The following is a 15,022-nucleotide window of genomic DNA, read 5'->3' on the forward strand; positions in this document are numbered from 1 at the left end:
CATTGTTCACCTTCGCCAATTTTTTTAGCATTTGACATTAGGTTGGAGCAGCAGAATTTGATAGAATGGTGTTTTGGTTTTCTCTTAGAGATGCTCTAAGGCAAAGACAAATGGGATCCATCAAGTTTAAGGTCCGTACTTTTTAAGAAATGGCAGTCCTCATGGGTAGCTCAGTTAATTGCACCCAAGGATGCAGAATTCAATCTTAGCACTTGTAGTGTACTGTGGAGTTTCACCCTCTTATATGGGTGACTCATTTTGAGCACCAAGCACTGATCCTCTCACTTAAAGGACTCCTAAGTCACCATGATTTAACTCTCCACAATTTTGTACAATAAAAATGTGGGGCTTTCAAAGTGAAAAATTTCGCCTTTTGCACCCAAGAAATAATTCATAGCAAATTCAGCCCAGCCAATCTCCACCCATGCAGATCTCCTGATCTCATGAACAAGTCCCCATTTACAGCTAGCATCAATTTGCATGTCCTTTTAGTTACTATTTTCTTTTCTTCAAAAAAAAATAGCAATAAAATCCCAGGACCACAGGGGCCATGACCACCCCATTAGGTAAAGTACTACCATTATTCATTGCTGCCTTGCTGTCATGCTCCATGGGAAGATCCAGTTGCATACATACATGTACTTTTAAACAAATTATTTAGGTAGAAACAGTACCATTAAACTCTGTATAGATTTGTTGGACTGCCAGAATTTATTGACTAAAAGAAGAAATTCTGCAATTAAAGATCTCTCTGCCACCAACTCTCCATTCAAACCCCACCAAGCATTTTATTAATCATGGCAGGAAAAACCAAGAACCAATCTTTCAAACCCCTATTACTAATATATGCCAATCATGACAGATATGATTGTTACATAAAATATGCCAAGCTGCTGATTTGATTGTGGAAGAGAGCAAAAATTTACTCAGAAGGAGAATATACACTTCAATCTCTATATGTATCTATAGTGCTAGCTCTATTTCGACCTGTGACTCGAAAACCATTGAACTGTGTGGTGAAAAAGACTAAAGAAAAACCCGAAATTTACATGCATAGCAGGTACCTGAAACTGAATTCATATGGTATGATTTCGAGAACCTGGGAAAGTGGCTCGTTGTTTCCTCTCTCGAGGCAGCTGAGGGCTTCTTTTCCCAGCTCGCTGGGTAGTTGAAGGCATATCCAATCGAGCAATGACTCCAAATCCTTCGCGAAATCTAGCAGATACCAATCCAACAGCTTTGGTATTGCTACCGTTTTCTTGGCACTCGAAATCCCAATGGCTGCCTGCAAGTACTCTCGTTTTGCTACTTCTAGCTCGGTTTCAATCTTCGATGCAGTATATACTCTCACCTTTATTAAACAAGACACCACTTTTTTTCAGTATCTATTTAGAAAAGTATGTGAATTGAAGCTCGTCTAATGACTTACAGCAGGAGATGACCAACTTCCACACGAGAGGGCAAAGGTCACTAGCGGTTCAGAGAACTCGAGCCCGAAGATACTCCGTGCTGTCATCTCATCGTTTTTTATACCCTTTTCGAAGGTCTGGGGACAGAAGATAAGTTAATAGCGAAATCGTTTGATTTACTTTCAGAAAAGACGACATTAAGTTGAAAGGACTTACAAATTTCGAGTGATAAGGCAGCCTCAGAATGAAATGTTCAATGGTTATGGCATTAAGCAAGTGCCCCCCAACATTAATCGTCGCCTTACAAATGACAATTGGAATTTATCAATTAAGAGTTTAACATATCTCATAATTCTCCAATTCTAAAGAGGAACTTAATTACCTTTTGCATTAAGGCCACCACCATTTCGGGACTCTCTGGAATTCCATTTTCTAAAAACGCCTGAAGCAACAGAACGAATATTTGTCATTGATCAGAGGCTCTTAACGAAAACATTGATCGTATAAATATGGCACGTACATTCATCATGCATGAATTATAGATGTTAATCCAAAAAGCGAGCTTCTGCTGGTGGGTGAGACCCTTAAGTTTTACTGATTCAAGTTTCTCGAGAAGGAGTCTGCAAAATCACGAATGAGTAGACATACAGATAATGTGGTGGGAAAGTTTGATTTGTATTGTAGTCACTTACTTCAATCTGCGAACTAGGAATACAGATACTGTTGACCGATTTGGATTGATGGAGGGAGCTTCGACTGCAAATAAATGCTTATATGGACCGATATCTCGTTTTCCAAACTTTAAAGAGATGGCATATGGGTCCTTAAACTGTGTAGTTACTGAACTATCACAAAAAGTGATTGCTGGAAGTGAAGATAGTGTTTCTGCTGAGCTCCTTGTCCTCTTGGAGCTCATTCGAGAGAAAACGTTCAATAAGCATTTCACGATATTCTCAGAAATTTTGTTTGGACTGTCATCTCCTGAAGCTTTTCTATCCTGAGTGACAGAATTCCTCTCTTCTGTACCCACAATTTTCTGAGGATCTAATCGCTTCTCTATCGGTCTGTTCTCAATAGGAAGTCTCTTCACAGGAGTCCTGACAGTTTGAGAATTCACATTTGACGATTTTTGGTTCTGTTTCGAGGAAAGGTATGATTGATCTTCTTTCAACACACCATCATCTAAAACTCAAATGAAGAGGAATCAGTACACCATGGCAAGACTATTCGTTTTGTCAAATTATAATGCAAAATTCTTTAGCATAGATGAGAAGAATCTAAGTAGCTATGAACAGATACTGCATTGTAACAGAGTCAGTAGTACTCAAATTACCAGAATGAGCTTCAACTCGAGGCGAGAGCTTCGTTTGTTTTAGTTTCGGACTTTTGCACGAGTCACATTGCTCGGCCAAATTGTCCATGTTCCTCTTGGAAGATGAAATATAAACAGCTTCTTTGTATAGCCCTTGCCTGAAATGCACAACTTGCTCTTCTAACCGGACAACCTCTTCCTCCAAAACAGCTACCTCGGCCAAAAGCTCGAGTGTCTGAAGAATTTTGTTTCAAAATCATAATCCAAACAGACAGCAATAACCTAGTATACCTTCTTGAACATTGATCATATGACTAACAAATTTGTTTAGATTAGAACTACGATCAAATCGAGAGAAGGAAAAGTACTAACAGATGAAGGAAGATAAGGAGGCAAGCGAGGTAGAGCTCCCAGAGGTCTTGTAAATGCTCTCTCAAGAGCTCTATGGACATTCTCTTCATGCCTGAGTTTCTTCTTTAGCTTATCTACCTACAAAATTTGCGCCCAAATACATCATTAGATACATACTGAAACACTAAAATGACAACATAAAAGGTTCAGAAAGGCAGCATTACATCTTGTAACAATGCCATCTTCTTCTCTCTGGTTGCTTTTCGCCGATTTATCATTGGTTTCTCTGTGTGCATTCTCTTGTTACTCTGAACTCCCATTTTTTCCTTCAAGCAAGACAACATAAGAGGAAATCAGCTTCCTGAAGAAACTATTTGGACATAACAGAAAAAAGAAAAGGCAATCTGAACTGGATTAGATTGAGGAGAAAAGGACCAAAGGCAGCAAAATTCTCCTTTTTTTTAATTGGCAATATAACAAAATCACAGATAGTAGAACAAAAACCATTCTGCAATCCAAGGATTTCCAATCACACATCCACAGCATAAACTGAACTTTACAAAAAACTTGAATCTTTGCTTGTTTTATTGAATTCTCCCTTCCTTGTTCCTCAGGGCAATCGAATTAGAAATCCAATGGACTAAAAGACGCCAACTTTATCAAAATTATAAGAAAAGATTGGCCTCTGAACCCTGCAAACTCAATTTAAAGCAAGAACAGAAACCCAGACCATTAAACACCCCACAGTGCATTAAACAATCGACAATTTCAAGCTTACTTTTTCAAGCTTCCCAGGAGCCTTCATAGGCTGCAGATTGCTCCTGGCTCGAGTATTCATCTTCCTTCACTCCCCAGAGAAAAATAAAAAATCAGTAACCCCTGCCAGTCTGGCACACCATCAAAAACCCAAATTCATTTCTCAAAGAAGAAGAACAGTAAATGGTGCCATGGCGGTATGAACAACACAGGGATAGAGAGAGAGAGAGAAAGAGAGAGAGACCTTATAGGTGGTAAGCGTAAATCATGAAAGCGGGAAAAAATTCAGAGTTGAAATCAAGAATGCAAAGCCCCCACACCCAAAAGACAAAACCTGCACGAGCCTCTCTGCAATGGTTCAGTCCGATCCCAGCGCTTATTGATCTTCGCGAAAGTCAATATAGTTTTAGTTTATCAATACCATTTTCTCCTCCTCTGCTCTGTATCTATATATATTTTTATATCATCATCCCCAGAGCATATCCTGCCTTCTCTCAAGAAACATTTAACAATTCCACATGACAACCTCTCTGTATATATATATATGAAAGGATAAGAATTTCGTTTCCAAGAAGCAGCGGTTAAATCTCCGGGTACAACAGTAAAAACTGTTTGCATGCTTCCAGTTTAGCTGTGGATCAGTGTAATAAAAATTAATAATTAATTTATTATTGTTTATTTCCCTCCAGAAAGAGTGAGGGGTGTTTTGGGAAAGGTGGTGGAAGATAGTGGAATCAGGTTGGCGTTGTGAAAAAGCATCTAAGCGCACCGTAGCAGTGCACGCAACCAAACAGCCCACCTGACTGTGTCATCATTAATTAGCGTGCGCCTAAACTCCGCTTTCTGTTTGGCCTTGCCTTCTTTTTATTATATTCCCGCAAATGCCCCGCTTTTTTTTTTTTTTTTAATTATTATTTCCTTTTGTGATTCACAGCGAAATGGATTTGGGATGCTTTCAGTTGAATTCTTCACAAAATTGGATTTTTGTTCCATTTTATATGTTTTTAGGATTGATTCCTAATTTAGGAGAAACGAATTTTTGACCTTAGAGTTGCTCTTTAATAAAAATGTAATCTATTTAAACAAATCTCATCTCATTATATTAAAAATATAAAAATATTAAATTTTTTGTCGATTTTTCTTGTAGTGTTGGCTCGAACTAAGGACAGTTCCAAGCTACTATATGAGCTGATTTTGGATTGAAGGATTATTATATGAGCTGGCTCGAACTCTAAATAAATAAATATCAACTCAATTTAAAACAGTTTCAGTATAAACCAGCTCAATGACTACCCTTAGTTATACCAATACTATGAAGTATAAGAAAAATATGAGGAAAGCTTCTAAGGTATTGGTCTAATAGATGAGAAGTCTCACTTAAAACTTGCTTCTAATAATATGGTAGGAGTGCAATTTCTGCCACGAACATTGAGAGTTCGTGTTTGGCAAGTTTGATGTTGAGTAAAAGTCGGATTAATTCGAATTATTTTCTCATAGGTCTGATTGTGAGTTTATAAAGTTCAAGATATAATTTGACGGTAAAATTTGGATTATTAAAAAAAAAAAAAAAAAAAAAAAAAAAAAAAAAAAAACATGAGGTGGGGTTGGGGGTGGGGATGCAAAAGCTGCTTAAATCACATGGCTGCCAAGCAAAGTGCATCCAGCTTGAAAAGGGAAAATTCAATAACGTTACGCTTCAAAACACGCAATGGGATTTGTTCAATTGTTGGCCTTCTTTCCTTTATTTTTTACTTGTTAATTATAATAAGGTACCATTATTCTTCCTACGGAAAAAGAAATAAAAGCATACGTCTTTTTGCGAATTTTTGTTCGTTTTCTTAACACATATAATAACGGTTAGATTTAACTGTTAACAGCACAGCGTCAACGCATGCAATATTCTCTTTAACATTAGAAAAGGAATATTAAAACATGTTGATTCAAATGAAAAGTGTTTCAACCATTTAGGTATGAGATCAAGAGTTTGGACTCGAAATTAATTTAGATATTGATCGATAAATGATATTTGATTGAAATTTAATTAAATTAGTCTTATAATTATCTCATAAGATATGAATATTGGTGAGGTCACTCAAGAGTTAATTACTGAATAAAATATAATTATAAATTAACTGAATTAGTCTTATCTTGTAAATCGAATATCTGTAATAAATAGATGTGGATACAGTATAATGCAAATACAGAATGCTAGAAGTGAGGTGGGTAACATTATTATTAAGAGGATGACAATGGTGAGGGGTGTGATGATACATTATTATATATGAAATAGACATCCCACTGGAGGCCACGTGATGGTCGATCACTCCTTTGCTCAACAATTAATACCAATACTAATAATTTGCCTCTATAATAATTCATTAATTAAATGCTTCTGCCTAATTATAATTATTATTATTATTATTATTATAGTTTTACAACTTTAGATTGTTAGATACTTAGATATAACAGTAATTATTATTTTAATCAATGAAGTTAACATTTAATCAAAAGAACTTATTTATGCTTTTGCACGTAATTTTTTTTCTCAAAAGGTTGAATTTCTAACTTAAGGCCGGGTTCCACGCTCCGACCTGACAGAGCATGTGTGATGAGATAAATTACGGTAATTCATTGATTCATCAACAGTTAAATGTGGGTGCACACAAAAGATCTGTTCACTTTAGACATAAATGAGTGACTTAGTGGGTAGAACATAATTTTTGATCTTGAGTTTAATTCTTGGTGACATCTCTTGATTAAATCTGTCACATAAAGTATTTCTAATGCGATTTGTGTGTGTATGTTTGTTTTTTGTTTTTTTTTTGTTTTGTTTTGTTTTGTTTTGTTTGTTTGTTTGTTTTTTTTTTTTTTTTGTTTTTTTTTTTTTTTGTGAGACTACAAGAGCGTGATTTATCATCGAATAGGGTCTACACTCTACAATACACTAGATAAAAAATGCTATAAATAAATAAAAGAGTCACAGAGTAACAATTACGTACATTAGATTTGTAATGCAAACTATAGTTAAAGGATTATTGTGATTATTGTATTATATTATTATAATCTAATAATAAATGTGAGAAAAGCGGAAGGATTGGATCGATGGTGATCCGAATTATTATTTTAATTTTACATTAATAAAAACCATAAAACTCATTTTGGGACATCACTATCTACGTGCACGCTAAGGTCCTTAGTAATATACGTAATACTTGAATGCAATTGGAGGTCGAGCTCATTTTATAGACTAAGGTATAATATAATATTGTTGGTTTTACTATTACTCTATTAGTTAGTGAGTAGTCGACGGCGGATTAACAACATCATTTAAATAATGAGTATAGATTAAAATTACAAGAGAGAATGATTAATAGTGTCTAAATATTAATTAAAAATTAAATTAATTAAATTATACAAAAATATTATACGTATCTTGAGAGGATACGCGCGCAGGAGAAATTTATGAACTAATATCTTAAGTATTGCCCGACTGTCTAATCTAAGATAACCCATAAAATTTAGGTTTTGCCTGACTGCAAATTGAGAGGATATTATACTAACAACATGTAACGCCGATTAAGTTCATACATTATAATATAAGAACATACAAGTTATACTTAGATCATAAATTATATTAATCGAGTTCACAGATTATACTAATTAGATATATACGTTATTTGTATGCATACATAGTTACGTACATTAAATATATTATTTATAGATATTGACACCATATATGCTAATCCGTACTTATACGCTAATTAATGAGGATAGATAAAGCAATCCATTATTTATTTATTTATTTAAAAAAAACAATAACAACACTTCCGACCGACGACCGGCACGACTAATAATTTCCGGTCTATCTTTGCCTTTTAATTTGAGAGAGAAAACTGGTACGACTGTACGAAATGGAACCACGAGCACTGTTGGGAAAAAAGGGAATAATATAATTGAGGTTCACTTCGACACAAAATTTTTGTATTTAAAAGTTACGAATTTGATCACTCTCAACACTCGAACTCATTACATGTGATCTTCCTATAATTCGATTTACTTTTCTTATATGGTATGTAAATTATTATACAGGAATGAGATTTATCTAATATATGTCTTTAATAGTAATTGCGGGTTACCACTCATTTGGAATAGTAAGAGATGTGTCATCACAAGATATAGTTGTTGGCGTGATAAGAATATGTTAGTTAAACATATTTTTTTTTAGTAAAAGATTTTTGCAATATTATAACCTTTTCTTAAAAATTTTTACAATGTGTTTTTTGTTTTTGTTTGTTTTTTTAAACTTTTAATGATAAAATAATTAATTAGAGAAAATTTCAATTTTGGTCCACTGACTATTGGGGTTGTGTTAATTGCAACACTTGACTTTCAAAAATGTTAATTTAGTATTTTGATTATGCAATTTCTATCAATTTTGGTCACGCCGGCCAAATTGCCGGCCAAATCTCACCGGAAAAATTTAATGAGTCAAATACTGAGGGTATTTTAGTCATTTTACACAACACACCTTTCTTCTCCGATGAGCTTCTCCCTCATTTCCGGCCATTTCCGGTGAGAAATTGATAATTTTCTTGCATTCCATCCCCTCCTATTGCCACAAGATCTGACCCACTTCTTCATTCACACACACAATCTGAATTGAAATTGCTCAATTTATCATCCTACTACTCATCTTCCTTAGTGTAAAAATCAGTATTCCATTGATGGTATCCGCCTCTGAGATTTCTTGATTGCTCAATTTATCATCCTACTACCCATCCCCTCCTGGGTTTCTTGATTTCTTGAAATTCCGGCTTGTCGGCGGCGAAATCGCGATCGTATATGCGCTTGTGGCCACAGGGTCGGCAGTCTTCGTCGACGATGACGCCAACGGGGTCGAATCGGACGGTCCTCTTCACCCCATTGTTCATCCTGGGAGTTTTGTTGAGACACAACCACGACGTGGACAGAGGCGGCGGCTTGGGGTCCTCCGGCGACAGTTTAATGGCGGGTTTGGGCTTCAACAGAGAGGCATTGCTCACTTCACTTAGAGCATATGCAAATTTGCCTCTACAGGCATATAAAAACAAACAGGGGGCTCATTTTGAAGAACATAAAGTGGAAGAGGGGATCGTATAATTAACGAAGAAGTTGTTCATCGCCGGAAATGGAGAAACTCATCGGAGAAGAAAGGGGTGTTGTGTAAAATGACTAAAATACCCTCGTTATTTGACCCATTAAATTTTTCCGGTGAGATTTGGCCGGCAATTTGACCGGCGTGACCAAAATTGATAGAAATTGCATAGTCAAAGTACTAAATTAACATTTTTGAAAGTCAAATGTTGCAATTAACACAACCCCAATAGTCAGTGGATCAAAATTGCTCTAATTAATTATTAGATAGCTAACTTTTTGTTTTCTGATTGATGCTTCCGGGAACCCTTCTTTATTTATTATAATTTTTTTAAAAAAATCTCGGAAGATGAAATGTCATATCTCAATATATAAAACAAATTGAATCATTGTATATACTATATAATATATGTTTCGTAATTAAGTTCAAAAACCGTCTTTTAAGTTGAGATTCTGTTATCTGTCAATTAGACAACAATGTTACTGTCTTTAAATGATTCTTCGTATTATTATTGTTCCATTGTTTGTCATTTACTCCAATTAACGAATCTTATATTACGTCTATACTTTTTTCTCTTTCTTTTTATTTCCTATATAAAGTTTGAATCAAATAAGAATTTGCTGTTTAAAAGAGAACTATGAATCAATCAAAGTCATCTGTTAAGAATATCTAATAGTTTTAAAGTAATAAGAGAAGAAAAAAATGAAAAGACATTTTTAAAATTAAATTAAACTTTAAGGACACGTAGCAACACAGTAAAGTGATTTAGTAACAATATAAAATGTATTATGTTTGATGGCGCCATGAAACCCTGGAGTTCATTTTTATTGATAAGATCTTGGCCTAAGGGACCGGGGTATCCATTTTTATTGCTAAGAAGGTAGGAAGCACCACCAAAAGAAAGGAATAAAATACTGAGCTAAGAAGGTACAACCAACAAGATTCAAACATGCGCCTTATGGGATAACAACACAAGCACCAACCATGCACGTACCCAAATCACTCAATATATCATGTAATTAAAAGGTGAGATGCTTTATTTATCCATGTGAAGACAAGCTAGAGCCATACATTTGTCGAGCATATGGAGGCCGTGACCTTTACACTATAAATAAGCCAGACACCCTTATTTCATGCATCTTAAAACATCATCCATTGGTCTTTACACTACATCTTAGCTTAGCGGTCACTGATCCTGACTTCCAAGAGAAACACTAGGGTTTGACTCCCATACAATATCATCTACCAGGCCAGTTTGAGCTTTTATCTCGAGCTTTGTACATAGACTTTGATTAATAAATTAGATAGATACAATGAAATAAAGAGAATATATAAAAATGTTCATCGTATTTTAGAATTTTTATGATTTAACTTTTGTTTAGTTTAGAGTTTAGTTTTGTAAAAAGACGAATTGTATATATATTTGCAAATTGCAATAGGACCATTATGCCATGCATAGTTGGCAACAACCTCAACGTTATAATTTTTTATTAATTATAATGACTTCAAATCTAGTAGGAAGCAATATTTTTAGTTACTATAGTGTGTATATTAATTGGTTGAAAAATTAAAATTGCAGTTCCTAAGAAATCGATTAATCGATTAATATAATTATAAGGCATGATATTCATTCTTATATGTGTGCGTTATTTAAAGAAGTTCAAGTACGTTAGACATTAAATTATATTCTAAATAATAAGAGTTAAATTTTGATGGTGTACATATGTAACATGAATCAAATCTAAATTAAAATTCAACGATCTCACTAAAATTACCTGAACTCTAAAAATTCATCATTTTCTCGTACACTTATATTATTGTTTCAAAATAGATTTACTCTTTCAAGTTAGTAAAGATTTTTCTATAGTGAATTGACATTTGAATTGTCAAATAATATGAATCAATCACAAAATAACTTTTACCACTAAATAATAATAATTAAAGTGAGAAGAGATTTTTTGTGCGTAGTGAACAAAGGTCTAAGCTAAGCTCTGTGTTCAGCTGAGTTACTATAATTTTTATCCTCCCAGAATTCCAAATGCTCTGATATGTCGGGCGGGGGCGCGAGAATCCTTGAGGTTGGGGATTCAACCTTTTGGGAACAATAACAACAACAATAATAATAACATATACTCCATAGTAATTATAAATCACTAAAGAACAATTATGTTTTAGTCTCTTATAGTAATTGGATCTCATTACAAAATCTTGATCAACAAAGTAACATATAATAATGACAATAATCAATCAATTGATCATGAATATAATTGAAAGGTAAAAAGAAAAGAAAAGAAAATCCCCACAATCCCCACCATATAAAAAAAAACATATAGGTCCCCCCAGTGTCCCCTTCTTTTCCTTTCATGTTAGTAAAAGAGCCCAATCCGATTGCCAGAACGCCATTGGAAATCTGGCACCACTACGGTCCCCCTTCATCTCACCAAATGCTACATAACCCAAATTATATATATATATATATATATATATATATATATATATGGTCCATTTCAGGTGTGACCATTGCAGTGGTGCAACCGGTGTGATTTTACAGTGATGTGGTGCATTGGTGTAATGATGTATATTTACCAGGTCAAAATCATTATAAACCATAAGATCGAGCAAGATCAACGGTGCATAATGGTATATAGGTTCACATGATAGCATTGGTTCACATTTGAAACTAAATCTATATATTATACTTGTCTGATGTAATGAAATGTTGGGTTGAGAATAAAAATGAACAGTGTCGTCAACAGGAACATGAACAGTACAGCAGAGTTTAATTATGAGAGACCAAAGAATTCAATAATGTCAGCTGAACAGCCTAGTTGTTGATGTAGTTGTTATGTGACTCTTCACCAAAAACATTAAACTAAATCACCTAAGACCTTAATATAGGATTATGGATTTGAGTTGGTTTGGTCGTGTTTGGGAAGGAAATGATTAGAGTTTGAGGTAGAATTGGATTGAAGTTTGCAGCTCAGATTTGCATTGGGACCATATATACAAGGAAAAATCAATGGTGGACCATTGTTCATCCAATCTAATTCTTTAACTTATGAGGAATTTCATTGTAATCTCCCTATCTAAAGGTATACTTTGGGTAAAATTCACGGGCTAATAGACATTTTTATAGAGAATCAAACTTAGCGTAGTCTTATTAATTATGAAATCAACTGTCAAACCAACTTGATTGGAATCGATCCAATCTAATTTTTTCTGATGAAAAAGTGGACATGATTGGAAATGCATTTAAAGTATTTTGTATCACTGTGGGGACCTCTTCTTTTCATCTTGAAGATTATTATTGTATGTGAATTTCATAATAAGATTCACACCCACCCAAATTATTGTACCTCATGCACTAAAGCTTATAGTTCACTACTCACTACTTTCCCAGTCTTTTCTTCTTTAACATGGCCTCCTTTCCTTCCCTCATTTTACCTCATGACATTTGGAGGACATTGTTGCTTCACCCTCAATATTACTTAATCATCAAATGATACATATAATTAATTTAACTGATGTTTGCACCGACTGGACATACTTAACTCACTGGTTCAGTAATCCAAATTGGACAGATTGTTTGTGCACACTAGCATTTGGTAACCTTTTGAGATTAACTACCTGCCTGTAAAGTTAGGAATCAAATCCGTAATCTCAAAAGAGCACAACCATTTGTCCACTTATAGACTAGCCATGGACTATATATATATCATAAGTTGACCTAATGTTAATAAGGAGGCTTAATATAATTAAGCTAGATAGTATAATATCCTGCCTCAGGTGGTCCTACTACTAGTACTATACATATATGGTCCATATATATAGACTATGGAGGATCCTATATATCCTCCATTTCCTCTTCATCATATCATCAGTTTCTGGAGTCCTGCAATAGCTTTTCTTTTGGAGAGCACGCAAGAAGCCAAAATAGAAAAATAGAAACCACAGACAGCCACAGTGGAAGATAGTGGTGTCATGATAAAAGGGTAAAAAGCAGCCACTCCATACAAAGCTTCAACCTTTTTACTAATTTTCATGTACCAACAAAAGCCACTTTCAAACCCAGCTGGGGAATGGGGACATTTTACTTAGTAAAACATATATACACCAACTACATAAGCTGTATGTCTGTCTCATCTGCTGACATGCATAATTGTACTTTTTGATCCTAAACAAATGCCAATATCATGTTTATTCACCCCCATAATGGCCAAAAAAGCATAATAATATGGAATTGTGATGAGAAAATTGACATAACATCTCTTAATGAAAGTGGAACATGTGAATCACCATGATAGTGCTTTTGGACACGGGGAGAAAAAAGTTGGCTTTGGTGTACAAATATAGGGTGTGTATTGGGATAAAAGGTGAGACAGAATAAAATATATAATAAAAATGCATAGCTATCTAGCTAATAGGTTTCCGATTTGAGAATACAAACGAGATGGGTTATCACTTATCATGCACATAGTAATTGAATTACGAAAATTTGGTGGCAAATCACAGTCAAATTAGTCAGCTAGTTGGCTTGGTAACCACAATATTTCAAGTTTGATCATTTGAAGGACCTGTTATCGATTTTCTCGATTTAAGCTGACTAGCTATGAGCAATCTGAGCTGGTTTACCTCATTATGGTCTTTTAATTTGTCATTACTAGAGTCATAAGGTAAACTTTACCCAGATTAACAACTATAGGTTAGGCTTTTATGAAAATTCTAATAGAAATAAGGAAAGAAGAAAGAATTGATTTGACCAAACGGTATAAATGGATTAATACGAAATAATCTCAAACCAACATATATACATATAGCAAATTGTTATCTAGTTTATTATGTAATTAAAGAAAAAAAGGATTGCTAAATTGGCAGTTTATATATAGAAGAAGTGGAAGAGGATAGTGAGAGGTGCATCCAAAAAATTCAGTTACGTGCCAGAACAATCAAACAAGTAATAAAACAGTAAGACGAGGAAGATAGCTACGTATGATGAACAATATATAACCAACAAATGAAGCTACTCCAATCCAATCACTCTCTAATGGTCCCTGCATCTTCTCCTTCTTTAAATGAACACCCTCTTATCTAAGACCAGGACGACGATGATCTTTGGCAATATGTGTTTGACAACCACCTTTTATTTGTTGTTTTATTTTCTTTTATTTTTGGGCCTGCACCAACATCTACAATGAGGTAAGCACAAACTCAGAATGAGGTCATCATTGAAATGGTTTTAACGTTGTGGGCTTTGCACTTGCATGGTCCATTGGACCTCATCGTCACTCCCCAACGAGGAGCCCAGACATTTCAATACATCAATTTATATCACGATCCACAAAGTATTATGAACTTTGAATCGAAACGACGAGGTACAAAATTTATACTCGTATGATACTTAATTTCACAACACAAAACATATATTTACTAGCAAATTTGTTCGAGTATAGAATTCATACTCTGATTTAGGTACATAATTTGTGTACATATGTACACAAAACACATATTTACTATCATTTCAATATTTAGTTATTTTTAAAATATGATTTAGGTATATAATTTGTGTACAAATGTACAAAATTTCACAACACAAGACCGAAATTCATAACATAAGACACAATTACTAGCTAATTTGTTGAAGTACATAATTCATATTCTTAGGGTAAAGAATTTTATAACACAATACACAAAAACTTACAATAAAATACACATAAACATACACCAGGATCTATAATACACTGTGAACCTTGGTCCATAGTATACCGTATAAGGATTGTTTCAATACTATGACTCTTCACTCATCACCAGCCTGTAACATAAGATGTTTCTAGTGTGGTTTTATTTTAATTTGTAAATTATTACACAAGAATCAGATTTATCCCGTGTCCACCTTTAGTGACGGGGATTTCTGTCACCCAAAAAAAAAAAAAAAAAAAAGTTAGCTGCACTATACATTCTATGGAGATCAGAATAAGGAAAAAGATGATCATATAGCATTCTAATATTGACTATATCTCAAAATAATGCTGAAGTGATGAAGAATACAAACAGAATAAAGCC

The 15,022-nt window shown here is 34.2% G+C and overlaps 1 protein-coding gene across 1 annotated transcript; it reads right to left on the bottom strand.

Moving 5' to 3' along the window:
- Nucleotides 1–764: 764 nt before the first annotated feature.
- On the bottom strand, nucleotides 765–3,957 carry LOC109170659. Its single transcript, XM_019319858.1, has 10 exons — nucleotides 3,851–3,957; nucleotides 3,297–3,398; nucleotides 3,094–3,210; nucleotides 2,743–2,956; nucleotides 2,102–2,591; nucleotides 1,930–2,029; nucleotides 1,792–1,851; nucleotides 1,626–1,709; nucleotides 1,430–1,546; nucleotides 765–1,351 (listed from the first exon to the last, which is right to left on the bottom strand). The coding sequence occupies exons 1-10, from the start codon at nucleotides 3,908–3,910 to the stop codon at nucleotides 1,046–1,048; spliced, it is 1,650 nt and encodes a 549-aa protein (XP_019175403.1). The 5' UTR covers nucleotides 3,911–3,957; the 3' UTR covers nucleotides 765–1,045.
- Nucleotides 3,958–15,022: the final 11,065 nt, after the last annotated feature.

The sequence above is a fragment of the Ipomoea nil genome, unplaced genomic scaffold (genome assembly GCF_001879475.1).
Source record: "Ipomoea nil cultivar Tokyo-kokei standard unplaced genomic scaffold, Asagao_1.1 scaffold3321, whole genome shotgun sequence".
Taxonomy (NCBI): Eukaryota; Viridiplantae; Streptophyta; class Magnoliopsida; order Solanales; family Convolvulaceae; genus Ipomoea; species Ipomoea nil.

Excerpts from the sequence above, each read along its gene's own strand:
- LOC109170659 (XM_019319858.1), bottom strand. The coding sequence starts at position 3,910 with ATGAATACTCGAGCCAGGAGCAATCTGCAGCCTATGAAGGCTCCTGGG. Across the intron at positions 2,957-3,093 it reads CTCCTTATCTTCCTTCATCT|ACACTCGAGCTTTTGGCCGA; the intron begins GTTAGTACTTTT and ends AAAATTCTTCAG. Across the intron at positions 1,852-1,929 it reads ATAATTCATGCATGATGAAT|GCGTTTTTAGAAAATGGAAT; the intron begins GTACGTGCCATA and ends CTGTTGCTTCAG.